The sequence below is a fragment of the Genypterus blacodes genome, unplaced genomic scaffold (genome assembly GCF_046128005.1).
Source record: "Genypterus blacodes isolate CSIRO-AG114 ecotype Tasmania unplaced genomic scaffold, CSIRO-AGI_Gbla_v1 ptg000029l_1, whole genome shotgun sequence".
NCBI lineage: Eukaryota > Metazoa > Chordata > Actinopteri > Ophidiiformes > Ophidiidae > Genypterus > Genypterus blacodes.
In genome coordinates, this window is record NW_027466842.1 from 4424126 (window position 1) to 4437873 (window position 13748).

General features: G+C 46.0%; 1 protein-coding gene across 3 annotated transcripts in view; it reads left to right on the plus strand.

Annotated features, from left to right (window-relative positions):
- agap3 (ArfGAP with GTPase domain, ankyrin repeat and PH domain 3) overlaps window positions 1-11626 on the plus strand; it is a 100974-nt gene extending 89348 nt beyond the window's left edge. For all 3 annotated transcript variants that reach the window (XM_076144659.1, XM_076144660.1, XM_076144658.1), the window contains exons 16-18: window positions 266-488; window positions 8120-8375; window positions 8854-11626. In XM_076144659.1, coding sequence (XP_076000774.1) covers window positions 266-488; window positions 8120-8375; window positions 8854-9090 — 716 coding nt within the window. In that variant the 3' untranslated portion in view covers window positions 9091-11626. The remainder of the gene's footprint in view (window positions 1-265; window positions 489-8119; window positions 8376-8853) is intronic.
- Window positions 11627-13748: the final 2122 nt, after the last annotated feature.

The following is a 13748-nucleotide window of genomic DNA, read 5'->3' on the forward strand; positions in this document are numbered from 1 at the left end:
ATATAAGGGCAAGAGGGTTTTCTATATAATTAGTTTTGATTGCAAAACTCTAGTCAAAATTGGACATTATCAGGTGAACAGCAGAAATGTCTTGACATTCAATGCTGTGCACCTGTTTAGCCAGCATCTAGTGGCCATTAGAAGAACTACATCTTTGCCACATTTCTGCTTTGGCTTCAATCCTTTCGACATTAGGATTCTCTCTGTTATCTTATTTTACTGTGATAATCAGTAATCATTGTATTCCTGTTCTTTTACCATCCAGATCCAGACTGGGCCAGTTTGAACCTGGGAGCCCTGATGTGTATCGAGTGCTCAGGGATCCACAGGAACCTGGGCACCCACCTGTCTCGCGTGCGCTCCCTCGACCTGGACGACTGGCCGGTGGAGCTCAGCATGGTGATGACCGCCATCGGTAACGCCATGGCCAACAGCGTGTGGGAGGGGGCCTTGGAGGGATACACCAAGCCGGGGACCGACAGCACCAGGTTGGTAATCCTTCTCCAAATAAAGGTGCCAGTTAATGAAGCGCACCAGGATTATAGACAAAGAGGCGAGCGCCATCTTCCCTCCATTTATTAGCCACTCACATTTTGGCACTAACATTTCACATCAAGAATGCTCCAAGGGTCCATAAGTCGTCTACTTATATTGGAACAGGTTTCAGAGGTTTCACAGCAAGCTAAAGCAAAGTAGCCCAGACTTCCCTCTCCCCTGCCACATCCTCCAGCCCCTCTTGAACCTCTGTCCCTCCACCAACTCAACTTGAAACCCATAATTCATGAAAAGACCTTCACATCATTTTGCACTTTCCTGATAAATGCCCTGACCGGCTCCAAATCCATCAAGTTTGTCACCCGACATGTGAGCAGTAATCGAGAAAAGATAGTGATTTTATCAGTGCGACGTGAAGAAGCAGAAAGTTTGGAACTTGTCAACAACACTCAAAAAGGTGTGAAACTGCCACCACAGAGTTCCCCCTCTTTTTCTTTTGTGGAACTAACAAGTAGCTTTCCATCTTTTAAATATGTATCTCCTGAATTATCTGCCCTGCCCCATCTTACCCCACCACTGCTCCCTCTCCTCTGAGGTACACCAGATCTGGTAGGAGGATTGTTTATCTCTAGGTGACAGGTGAAACCTAGCATCCCAGTCTGACTAATGACCTGCTGTGTGGCTGTGCAGGTAATTAAGCACACCATTATGGCTAAACCCCACCTTAAGAGCCAGGCCCTCGGGCCCCAAGCTGCCCTGTCACATATCCATCACACAGGGCCGGGTCATCACTCTGTCTGTCACAGCATAGTAGGTCTGTAGGGTTTCCCTGGTGACTTTAGACTGTTTCAACATCACAGCTCTTTGTGACTTTGTTAAGAAAAGTGACAAACCAACACAGTATAGCTGTATACTAAAGTAGTACTGAACTATTATCACTACTGCTGCTGCTACTACAGCACATTTTAGTCTGTGTAGTGTTTCCATCAATCCTTGCTATTTCTATAGACTGTGTGACCAAATACTAAATAATTAGGGTTTCCACTCACTAGTTACCCACCAAAGATGTAACTAAATATAAGGACTTTATACTATATTTCTAAGTCATGTATGCAAAGAAAATAAAAATGGTAGGTCTTAACCAACATATTTTACGTGTTAAGGGAAGTAGTGAGCCCCAACTTTGCCCTGGATTTCTATACTACACGATTGTGTGGACGTTCAGTGACGTACAGTATATAACATGAGGGACAGGTTATGTGCCTCTTGTGAGAGTCATTTTGAAAATATGGATTACAATGACATGAACTGATATGACTGACTGAAATAAATCAAGCGTACCGATATTTTATACCTATATCATGTTTTCAATCTACCTGAATCTAAGCAGGTTCCTTGCTCCCACTCCGGCCAGTTCAGCACTGAATGATGGCCTACAGTTATTTATTGAATGCCATGTGCACCAAAGTGTTCCACCATAGTCTTGATGAAAGATTATTGATGTTGATTCCTCTTCGTACCGCTGTCAGTCCTGTGTCGCCTTGGGCTGGGAGGTTCTTCATTGTCAAAAAAATCCGATCTTATCCCGCAGCGGCATCTCCATTACTTTTTGCTGTCAAACAATAAATCTCATTTGCAGCATAACTAATCCTCAGACAAAAACAGCAGTTGTAAAATATCATACGTGGCCATTGGTTACTGAAATGATTTTCTCGCTGATAGAATAATGTGCTCCTGTGTGCCAGACATTAACATCAAATCATCTGGCTTTGGCGTGAGTTGTAAGCGACAAAGAGTGATGCATTGTGCCCGGCTTAATGGGATGCATTTTATTTTCCTTCTTTCCCTCTGATACATAAATCCCCACCCATGCCTAACTTAAAAGGAGCACATCTGAGAGGTTTTTAATTGTGTCACTTTGGTGACATGCAGCAGCTTTGTGATGGCACCCAGGAAGCTGCTACACAGCTCCCAACTCCCCACTAAACATCAGTGACACCTAATCTAAACGATTCAGTAACTACTTGAATATCAACTCGCCGTTTGATTGAATGTCGTTTGCAAGACTAGTTTCACCCTCGTCTTTTTGAGATGTAAAATAAAAGCGTTCGTCCACAACATTGGTTTAGCTTATGATATTCTGCATGGAAAGAATACGATATATAGATTTGTTGTGTGCAGATCTGCATTACTGGCACACATCAGACAGGTTGCATTTTAATGGAAACCATGTGTATATTAATGTATGTTTGTCACCTAATCACCTCTCTGTGCCGCTGTGTTGCAGAAGTTTAGATTTAGCCAGGTCACAGTTAAATCAGTGCTAATAAATTTGCGGGAGCCGTGCGTCCTGGCTGATCACTGCACTCAGCATATTGGAGGGGAGTTGTTCTTTTAATTAGCACCTAGGAGTCGTTGTGTTTTGCACGTCACCTCTAATTGCTTGGCATCCTCGTGATAGAAAACACCACAGACTATTTTGATGGATACCATGGGGGAGGTCCAACAGCTAGTGTCACCCTCGGCTTGGACTGGTGGACACACACACATGCACACACACACACACATGCACACATAGACACCAGTTCTCATTTGGGGGAGATGTCCTGGAGCGTGGACGGATGTGGACGGCTATCCCTCACTGACGCGGGCCTCTCACTGTCACCCTCTGTAGGCTCCGCTCTGCCCTCGGCCACAGGCAGGTAATAGCTCTGATGAGAGCCCTCCACTTTGTTTCAGAAATAATTTGCCACTCCTGCCGCCTGCAGGGGCCGCGTGGTAATAAAAATGAATCACACCGCTAACCTCTCCAAACCTGGCCCCCGCTGCCCGTTTTAACCCCTTCTGCTCCGGCAGCGGCGTCTCCCTCGTCCTCTTGGTCCGTGTGTTGCAGTTACAACACTGGTGACCAGGCGGCTCAGTCAGACCTGGTCTTTGTCCAAAATGCCCCCTGTCCTCCGCATCAGCCTCAAAATACTGAGCCAGGCTCCCGGGCTACTCACAGGTTAGGGGTGCTGGAACGCCAACTCTCAGATGAGCCTTCAGAATAGTTGGCCTTGCCAGGAGCCCTTGTGGAGGTAGAGTAATTAATTAAGACAAATTAATTTCTCTCTCTCTCTAAATGAAACCCACAGGTCAGTAATTAGCCCTGTGTGGGAGAAGTGGTGCCACAGTTTCTAATTGCCCACATGCCACCAGGTTTGAGAGCCAGGTAGAAACAGAGGCGGGGCTGATTCATTACAGCACAATCAATTCAGCATGGAGAGTTTAAAGTTTAAATATTATTAACATTACCAAAACCCATGACTGTTACAGCACTTCTCTTAAATTGATGACCTGAGATGAAGCGGCTTGTAATTGGTCAGCGGCAGCCAACAAGATCTTGAAATTTGGATATGGAGCAGGCGGCGCGCATAAGCAGGGCATGTGTTCTCGTCCATTCAGCATTGTTGGGCGAGGGAAGGGTTCAGCAGGGGTTAACAGCATGAGCGTTTAAGGGTGTTAGTCTTGCTGGCACAAAAACACAGCCACTCCATCATGAGGAGCCTGACAACCTCATTAATGTCACAATATATTCAACTCATCCCTCTGCCGGCGGCACCCAGATGCTCTCCGACTGGCCCCCTCTGTAAAGCTGCGGCCACAACCTTTTTGATTGTGGTCCGAGCTGTTACATCTGTTCTAAAGCCCGTTTCGGAAAAACCAGCAGTGAAAATGCGTCTATTGCAAAAGTCAAAAGTGTTTGTCTCAATTCTCCTGGCAGTGTTGTTCATAAAGCTGAACGCAAACCTTGTCTGCACTGTACTGGCCGGACCACAGGGGGCCGTATTTAGCACTTTTTTTCTGTGCCGTTTACTGTGTTGCTCATTCATTTCTCGCCCTTAGCAACCTTTGATGCTCAGGGGCCCGGCTTTCTTTCCCTGTGTGCTTTTTTTCATCACTGTCATTTCCCTCTCAGCCCCCCTCTCCCTCTCTCTCTCTCTCGCTCGCTCGCTCTCTCCCTCCCCTCACCATGTGGAAGTGAAGCTGTTGGCTGCATGGGAATCAGTCCCATACAAGTTGCCCACCCCCACTGTGAGGTCTGTTCAGACCGGTCAAACCCCCCCCCCCCCCCTTCACACACACACACACACTCACACCCTGCCATTTCTTCCCTTCAGTGCATCTATTTGATGTGTCCGCAGTGAATTTTGAGGACCAGGGGAAGAATGGGAGGAGCCAGGGAGCCTTTGATTGTTTAGGACGACTGAGTATCTGTTTGAAAGATCGCTAGTGGTGGGACGGACATCCTCCTCTTCCTCCACCTCCTCCTCTTCCTATGGACCAATGCACCTTTATTGCAGGCAGTCAGATTGGTCATTCTGTGGCTACTCCGCCACTGACTCCGCCCCCTCCGTCTCAGTTTCTCTCCCCTTCCCATAAATTCCCACTTGCCTTTGTCTTTCAGGCTTGACTAATTATCCTTGTTTGTCCCTCTTTATTTGGATCCAGTCATGTGTTCTTGACTCCGTGGGCCGGGTTTAGGAGAATCATTCCGCCATTTGCCACTTAATTAAGTCAGGGTCAGAATCCATTGCTCAACGCGAAGCTGAAGGGACAGAACTCTAATAGAATTATAAAAGGGGCCTTTCTCTGAGTTTTTCTACTGTTAGGGCGGCCATTATTTTGGAACGCTCTGCACGGGCAAATGAAAGGGAACACCAGCTTGAAAGACAGGAGATCCCACTTCTATTTCTAACCCCTGTAAGGTTTTGCTACTTTGATCATCAGTCGTTATATTCTTTTACCAAACCAAGCGAGGCAGAACCAGAAAAATTGTGAGTTCTAACTCGGTGTGAGATAACTCAGGGAAGTTTGGAAGCAAATCTGCAGTTGTTTTGGTAGTTGAGACAGAGAGAGAGCGACACAGGCATTTTTATTGGGAACTTTGAGCTCCCCTCTGTCCCCTAAGCAACAGAGAAATTTAGAACAACTATGCGCTCAGGGGTGGGGAAATTGGTGTCTGCGCCTGTGCTTGGGCCTGTGTATATTAGAGTAACCATCAGTTTAATTTCCTAAATATCCCCCCATGCTGAGAAAATTCACTCCTCTCCACCCCCCTGCTCCCCTCCCCTCCTCTGTCCTGGCGCTTTGACATGCTAAATCTGCTGATTTTATTTTTCTTCCTCCTGTGGTGAGGAAGTGTCCTTTTCAAGGGTCTCAGTTTCCCCCCCTGACTGTCTAAACTCTACCTCTGTTTGGATTGTTTTTCTATTCCAAACAAAAGACAGAGGCGGGATTACCATTTCACTTCCTTTCACACTCTCTATCTTTCAAGTGGCCGCGGCTTAGGAATAAATAAAAAAAACGCTGCCTGGTTGCTGTTTTTTTTGTTTTTTTTTTGCTTTTCCTCTGCGTCCCGTCTAAAGAAAGCGTGCTTGAATTTAGAGCGCAGCGGCGGCGTCGAGGTCTTTTCCCTGAAGGTCCTCAGCGCTGATTCTGTAGACGAGGCTAACAAAGTGTCCTCGGGCTCCTTTCTGAGATGTTGACGTCTTCTTAATGGCTCTCCTCAGCCTTTTTGTTTCACATCTTGGTGCTAACTTTCTGCCTCATTTAGCTCATATCAATTCACTGGGCTTTACAGATTCAGCATCTAATTCACGGTCTAGCTTGCAAACTTTGGACAACAGCCCTTAGTGATCTTTTTTTTTTAAAACATCTTAAGATTTATGCAAAACTACATACGGTTGTGGATTTTTTTTCGCCTTGAGGATGAACCAGTAGGACATATGAGGCTTTATTGTCTTTACCTGAAAAAAGACTTGTTTCAAAAGAATCCACCGGAAATAATAGGGGAGGGCACGACTGCCCTTCCTGCTCTGAGCAGTCCGCTGCTTCTAAGGCCAATTGATTTGCTGTGAGCTTGTCCGCACATAATGAGTGAGTAGGGATTGATGGAGGTCTTACACCATAAAACTCCGAGCTGCTGCAATTGCCTGCCATTAGGGCTGCATTGTTGTTCACATAATACGCTCATCCTTAAGAAAAGATTTGCTTATGCTTTAGTTGGAGGAAGGACGTTCACCTCCATGTTTCCTTTTACGTCAGACGAACACAAATGTACCCACAGTTACAGGCACGGTAGCTTTAGGACTAGTTTAAGGTGTGAGGCGAAGTTGCTTTATGAGCTCCCGGTGGCGTTTTGCAGTTAATCAATCTGTGCTTGGGCACCGATAAAGGCTCGCCCCTCTCTCCGAGCACATCCTTAACTCCTGTAGTTAGGGCCGCTGCCAGGGTTCTCTATGCAAGACGGACCGCTGTGTGAAACGAGCCTGGCAGCTGACATATGAGTCTGAAAATGGTTGCTCTCTGTGGTAAGTTGGCAGGCTTGACACCTAGCTGCTAAGGTCGTGATAAAGGAGTGAGCGGGGGGGCTGGGGGGGCGGGGGGGAGCCTAATATCGAGCTGGTTACTATCTATAAACCAGCTGCTGTAATTAAGAATCACTTACATTCAATAACTTAAAGGTTAATTTGCACCAGTTCAGATTTACTGGTGAATCCGCTCATTTGATGTTTTTGTTAGGCTGACTGCGACGTGACAGCGACTGGCTAAAGTGAATTAGATTGTCAGTTTGTTCACAGTGGCTGGACAGCGTCACTGCGTACAGGCCCACTGATAGAGAGTCCCACGAGAGCCTTGTCACTCTAACCGGCGTCGGCGCTTGAATTTATCCGTACAGACCCTCTCCTCTCTGTCAGTCACCCACAAATCCAAACAACGGCCTCTTTCTGCTCCCCTTATCAGAGCGGCTGACAGGGTCACGGGGTTAGTGCCACACTGGGCATGCTCGCTCATTCACATATTGATATTGATTTTTTTTTTCTTTCTTATTTGGACAGTTTGTGTGTGGGCAGAGAATGACACTGAGGGGGGGTCAAGATGGAGAGCAATAGATAGAATTCTGCTCGGCGATAGAGGATGAAGCCCACCCTCAAGTCCCTATTCTCCGCCGCCGGCAGGAGCGAATGAGCCCCTTCATCGCCCGTGTTCCCTCCCTGGCTGCCATTCAGCCCCATCGATCTGACTCGGGGCCTGGCCACCCCAAGGGAGACCCGGGCTCGGAGACACACTGGTTCTTTTGTGGGGGGGATCCTACAGTTCAGACTGACAGCCGACAGCGCTGATAAAAATATGTTCCCCTCCTTCCTGTATTGTCCGCGGCAGACATGCTGTTGAAGCTGTGTAACCTTTAGAAAGCTGGCCGGGCTCTAACCCTCTTGCTGTCGGCGATAATCACTTGAATGAGGGATATTGCCCGAAGCATCACACCCTTTGGTATTCTCTCATCTACCCAAACTATCTCACTGTATTATTTCCCACTGTGATAGTAGAAGTTAGTGGCTTTCCCTTGCTTTGCTTTGATAATTGAGAAACGCCACTTTACGCAGACGAGTATGGCAAATTGCTTTATCAATTACTGTGATATCTCCCTCTTGTGTCTGCATTGTTCCTTTTGTACATGTTTTGTGTCCCAAACTCGCTGCGTCTATATGGCGTATTAAAGTTCTTTATCTTAGGGGATGTTTCACCCCGCCTGACCCGTGTCTCGCCCCCTCCCCCTCTCTCTTTTCATTCTCTCCAGGGAGGAGAAGGAGCGCTGGATCCGAGCCAAGTATGAGCAGAAGCTGTTAGTGGTGGGACTCCCTCAGTCAGACGTGCCTCTGGGGCAGCAGCTGCTTCGGGCGGTGGTGGAGGACGACCTGAGGTTGGTGGTGGTGCTGCTGGCCCACGGCACCAAGGAGGAGGTCAATGAGACCTACGGGGACGGAGACGGACGCACCGCTCTGCACCTCTCCTGCGCCATGGCAAATGTAGTCCTCACACAGCTGCTGATCTGGGTGAGCGAGCCAGGGAAGGAGCAGGAGTGGGCAGTGAATGAACAGCACTATTGTTGGTATTTAGTGTTTGGGTAATTTAATTAGGAGTTTAAGAGGGAATGGAAGTATTAACCACCATTTAAGGAACTTTGAAGGAACACGTAATTAGCGGCTCCTTTTCATTTTCAGTCAAATTTTCTCTTCGCTTCCTATTAACCAAAGATGCCCGCGAGCCATCCACGCGGCTAGATGACCATATTGAGATTTAGTGTGTGCTGCAGTGAACAAATGTCTTTTTAGAGTCGGAAACAACAATTGTTGGGCACTGGAGAGAATATATGCCTGTATTTAAGGTGGAATTGGATCTGAAAATATTACATCCACTTTGAAAATGTGTTGTGTTTACCTATAAAGAACCCTGTATTTTGAGTTTCAGTCAAGATGCCGGGTTTAACATGTCGCTTTTCTAATGTCCTCAATTCATTGTTTCCTACCGCAGTACGGCGTGGACGTTAAGAGCCGGGACGCTCGCGGGCAGACGCCCCTGTCGTACGCCCGGCGAGCTGGAAGCCAGGAGTGCGGCGACATCCTACTTCAGCACGGCTGCCCCAATGACGCCAGCAGTCTGGCTTCCGTGCCCACCCCCAACATGAGCCGCCGCAACCCCAACCCCAACCCCAACGTAAACAACAACAACGCCCAGTGCGAGCTCAACCGCAGTATCAGCATCATGTAGAAGAGCCGGGAGATCAGATATGGACAAAAAAATGCCTCGATGCACAACTCGTGTGCGGCCCTTACCACTACCCAGACCCCCACCCCACCCCTGCCGCCAACCTCCATCTCTTCCCTGTACTCCCAGTACCTCCTCTGATTCACACTGTGCAATACAGAAGCAGTACCAGTGGAGGAGCGATGGACAGATTTGTTGATATTCCACTACGCCTAGTGAAGTGTGTGTGTTTGGGGCGGTGTCCAAAACAGCCATTGTACATTGTGGTTTTTTTAATTTAATATTTTTTGTTGTGTTTTGTTGTGTTTTGTTGTGTTAAATACATTTAACAGACATAAATCTTGGTCTGAAGTGATCATGATCAGCTTTAAGCCTTTTTTGTTTTTAAGCATCAACCAAACAAATGTCTCACTCTGGCTTCCAATACCTACACGACTAAACGCATTTCCTTAATGATGCAGCATTTCCTCTCACGTCTTTCTCCTTCTGGCACGTGAGCTGATTTATAACGAGCGCCGACGAGAGAGAACTTCCCTCAACTTCCAAAGCCACCAAAATGTAATAATGCAAAACTGGGAGGAAAAGCTTCACAAGTGACAAAACACAGACCCGGGAAAGAAGCGGAATCATGCACGATACCGATGGCTGTTACGGTTGCAGTAATGGTCCACGCGTCTTTTACACAGCTATCAAACTCTTGACATACTATTCATACACAAAGGCAAAGCAGTTATAGTTGGAGAGTCTAAATGATTTAGATACTTAATTCGCGGGAAAATGGACTCGGATTGTACCATAAAGGACTTGATTGCCGGCTCCTATTGGGTGAAAGTGAGTCATTTCCTTCGCCACCCTTATCATGATCCTCAAGCAAAGTGCCCATGACTATAAAGGAATTAAGGGCATGATGTTTTATGACCATTGAGCCACATGCTTTTGTAAGGGTGCCTCTTCAATCAGAATTCATTCAAATTCACAGCTTTGATTGAAACAGTGAAATCACACCATTATGATGTCTTTGTTGGAGTAATTTCTGGATTGACAAGATTGTGTTGATAATTGTTTGACATAGATGCAGACAATTTCTAACCGTAAGCGTACAGGAATATCTCTTCACATCCCGCCTTGAACTCTGGTACTCTCTCAAGAGCATTTTCCTCTGCTGTGAAATATATGGTACTGTGTGTGTGTGTGTGTGTGTGTCCGTGTGTGTGTGTGTCCGTGTGTGTGTGCGCGTCAGAGAGCAGCAGCAGAGAGTAACAGGGCATTTCTTTTCCTAAACATTGGAGGAAGGATGCTGGTTGAGACAACAAACACCTATAGTGAAGATTTGGGAACATGACTGTGTTCTTTTGTACAGACCTCTGTAAAAAAGTAGTTATTGACCTTTCACCTTAATCCTTACACGAACTGTCCGAAACTTACAATGACCCTCTTCCTTCTTCTCAAACCTGTGTGACTTGACCCCCATCCTGCCAAACTCGCAGCCTAAAAGCAGGAGCTTAACTCGCAGCATCGACCCTGAGATGAGACTGACCTTTATACATTTAAATGAGGAGGTTTGAGTAAACTTGACACTGTTTTGCATTAATACAAATGTACTCATGTGTATTATTGCTGACATAGTACACCCTAGGAACTAGATAAGTAGGAATTGGGCAGGAAATGTATCCAGGTGGAGTCGGCCCATGTCTGTGGCGTTTTTTTTACCATTTTATTCCCTTTTTTTTATTCGACTGCCATTTAATGTTTTGAACCAACTTGGTTTTATGGGTTTACGATGGCAGGATTTATGTTTACAGAGAAGTTACTAACTTGGTACCATACATGAGTGGTTTTGTCGTTGTTTTGCAGCGTTTCTGTTTCTTTTAAAAAATGAACTTGTGGTCAATTAGGAGACGTTTGTGAACCTGGGTGAATATCTTGGACGTCGCAAAACTGCCCATTACATTTGACCAACTTATTTCAATGTGTTTATTACATTTCAGTGTGAGTGGATCATTGAGCGGAGGTAGAGCCACAGGGCTAGAGGATACCTGATCTTATATACATAGATGATAATAAGAATAATGATAATAAGACTAGAACCTGCCATACTTCCATAACACAACATGAAGTGTAAATATTAGCTCGGTAGTTTTATCTGATGCTCCTCCTGAACAATTTTAAATGGTTTCCGGTCAGCCGTCCTTTTGACCCTTGAACCATATTTTGATATGTTGTTTTTTCTTTCTCCTCGAGCATATTTTTTTAAGGTACTTTTGTTTGGTCCCTACATTAAACCGGCCATCTTTGGTACGTGTGTATAATGATGTACATTTGACATATTTATAATGCAGTATGTAAATATATTTTTGTTTTGTTTTTGTTTTTGTTCAGTTCATTTTTCCTATTGTAATTCTTCTGCGTTCAGAACGTGAAACAAGGCAAAAGCATAAGAGTTACTTGTTGTATGCTTGGATGCTTGGCTGACTGTTGACCTATTAATAAACACTCAAATAAAACAATGTAGCCTTCCCTAGATTTAGGGAAATAAACACATGTGGGTCATGACTTACTTCTTTGTCATGTTTGAGCCAAACGCACCGCCGAGCGGCTCTCAATGTGCGTTCAGGTTATTTACTTTTGCTTTTCATTCCACATTAAACTCTTATTTACCATTACACCAACTACATAATCTATATTTGGTAAGACAAGTATTGTTATTAGCTTTAATGATTATAAAATACAATGACAGCATTTCAGAGGGAAAGTCAGGTCTTACTGTGGCCGGTGCTCATGTACCCGAATCTTGTAATGGAAAAATTATCCTATATGACTTAAACGCACCATCAATACTGGTCCTTGTTGCTCCGCCTGTTCCTACCACTGCCAATTGTTGATTGAAAGCAGGTTTGTTTAACCAATCAGGACCTTGGGAGGCCTCAACCTTTGATTAAATGAAATGACCTGTTCTGACCCACAAGCCCCATGTGGAAGGAAACTGTCTTACTCTCCTTTTAGTCTCATCTTTGCTTGATCACTGGGATACGACGATGTATGTGGAAGATTCAGTCATGGGTTTGCGTTCCGCCCCAGCCAGGCCCTGTCTCCGTGTAAGTAAAATAACTCCACTTCCTGCTTGTGGGACCCCCAACAGTTGTCGAAAGAGGATTAAGATAAAGAGTCCAGGCTTAGTGTCAGGCAGCACAGCACAGTGGGGAAAAGTGAAAGGTCTCAGTGTTTAGAAGAGCCGAGCCCTCGCTAATCCACTTCTTATTTTCTGCTAATCTTGTCTCAGCATATCTTCATCCCCTTCCTCCCTCCGTAGGCCAGTATTGTTGCGCTTCATCACCTGGTTGTCTTAAGTCTTTCCTCTTCCTCCCTCGCCGCCGGCTGGCTTGACATGGAGCCACAATACACACGTCACACTTGAGCAATGGGAATTGTGAGGACTTTGCTCGCAGTAATCCAAATCGGTGTAAAGCAATGTCCTGAGATAAATCACCCAAAATCTGTCTTGTAATTTATCCCTGTGCCTTTTTTGGCAGACGCCTGGCCACTTTGTGTGTTTGTGTGTGTTTTCGCGGCCACTGTGTTACCTCGCACTGCTGTGTGTTTTGATACGGCTGCTAAACAGTGAGGAGGGCTCTCTGCCGCCCACCTCTCCTCAGACAAATTGCCTCCAAGATTGCAGAGGTGGGTCTGAGGCTGATGGATGGGTACACAAACACCTGACGAGAGCGTATTTGCAAACATTAAATCCATATTTCCATAAGATGTAGGAGCTCTTTGCCACAGGCCACTTTAACAGCCTCTTTAGTAGTCAGTCATGTGCCCTCTCGTCGCCGTAACGTTCCAGTCGGAGTGATGTTGACTAGTGGTTTGCCGAACATGTTTGTCTCTGCCTGTCTTCATCTGGACAGGCTGCATCCTAACAGAAACAAAATGTCCCCCCTCTCACCCCGTTAACTCTCTTTAACCAGTAATTATAGCAACCCTGCTCTCTCTCCTGAGCATTCAGCTTCCATTCATCAATTTCAGCTCCATCATGTCTGGCCACTAACCTGACACACACCCATGTTTGCACCTTGCCCTCTCTGAATCTCCCTCCATCCTTTTTCTCTCCGCTCATTTCCATACCCCTGAACATCTCGCCAATCAGTGGTTTTAGCTACATCCCCGTCTCTTGTTTCTCACTCCTCCTGTCGTTCCTCGCTGTTTCTTACCGCCACGCTATCTTCCTCTACATCCTCCTTTCTCTCCTTTGTGGAAACATAAATCCTCAGTTCCCATCACTCCCTCCCATTCTTCTCTTTTCTTTCCCCTCTCTCTTTGCTCGCTCTTTTTCCCCACTTCCCCGTTGGCTTTTGCCTGCATTTCTCTGTTAATTTGCCTGAGAATGCATTAGCTGTAATGAAGGCTGAGGGCCGAGGGAATCCTCCAGGGTTCCATTAATCATCCCCCCTCAGACAGGCAACCTTGATTACAAGTGGCAAGAAATTCATTAGAGCCGGGCCTCTGACAACTCTTATCTCCGCCACTAGATCTGACTCATTAGGCAGCCAAATTAAAGCTATGATGGCCCTGATGAAACTCATCGCTTGTTTATCTTGTGCGATTTGATGCATCTGCCCATACATCACTGTAGCCACCACCGTCCAGACACTCCCAACAAGTCA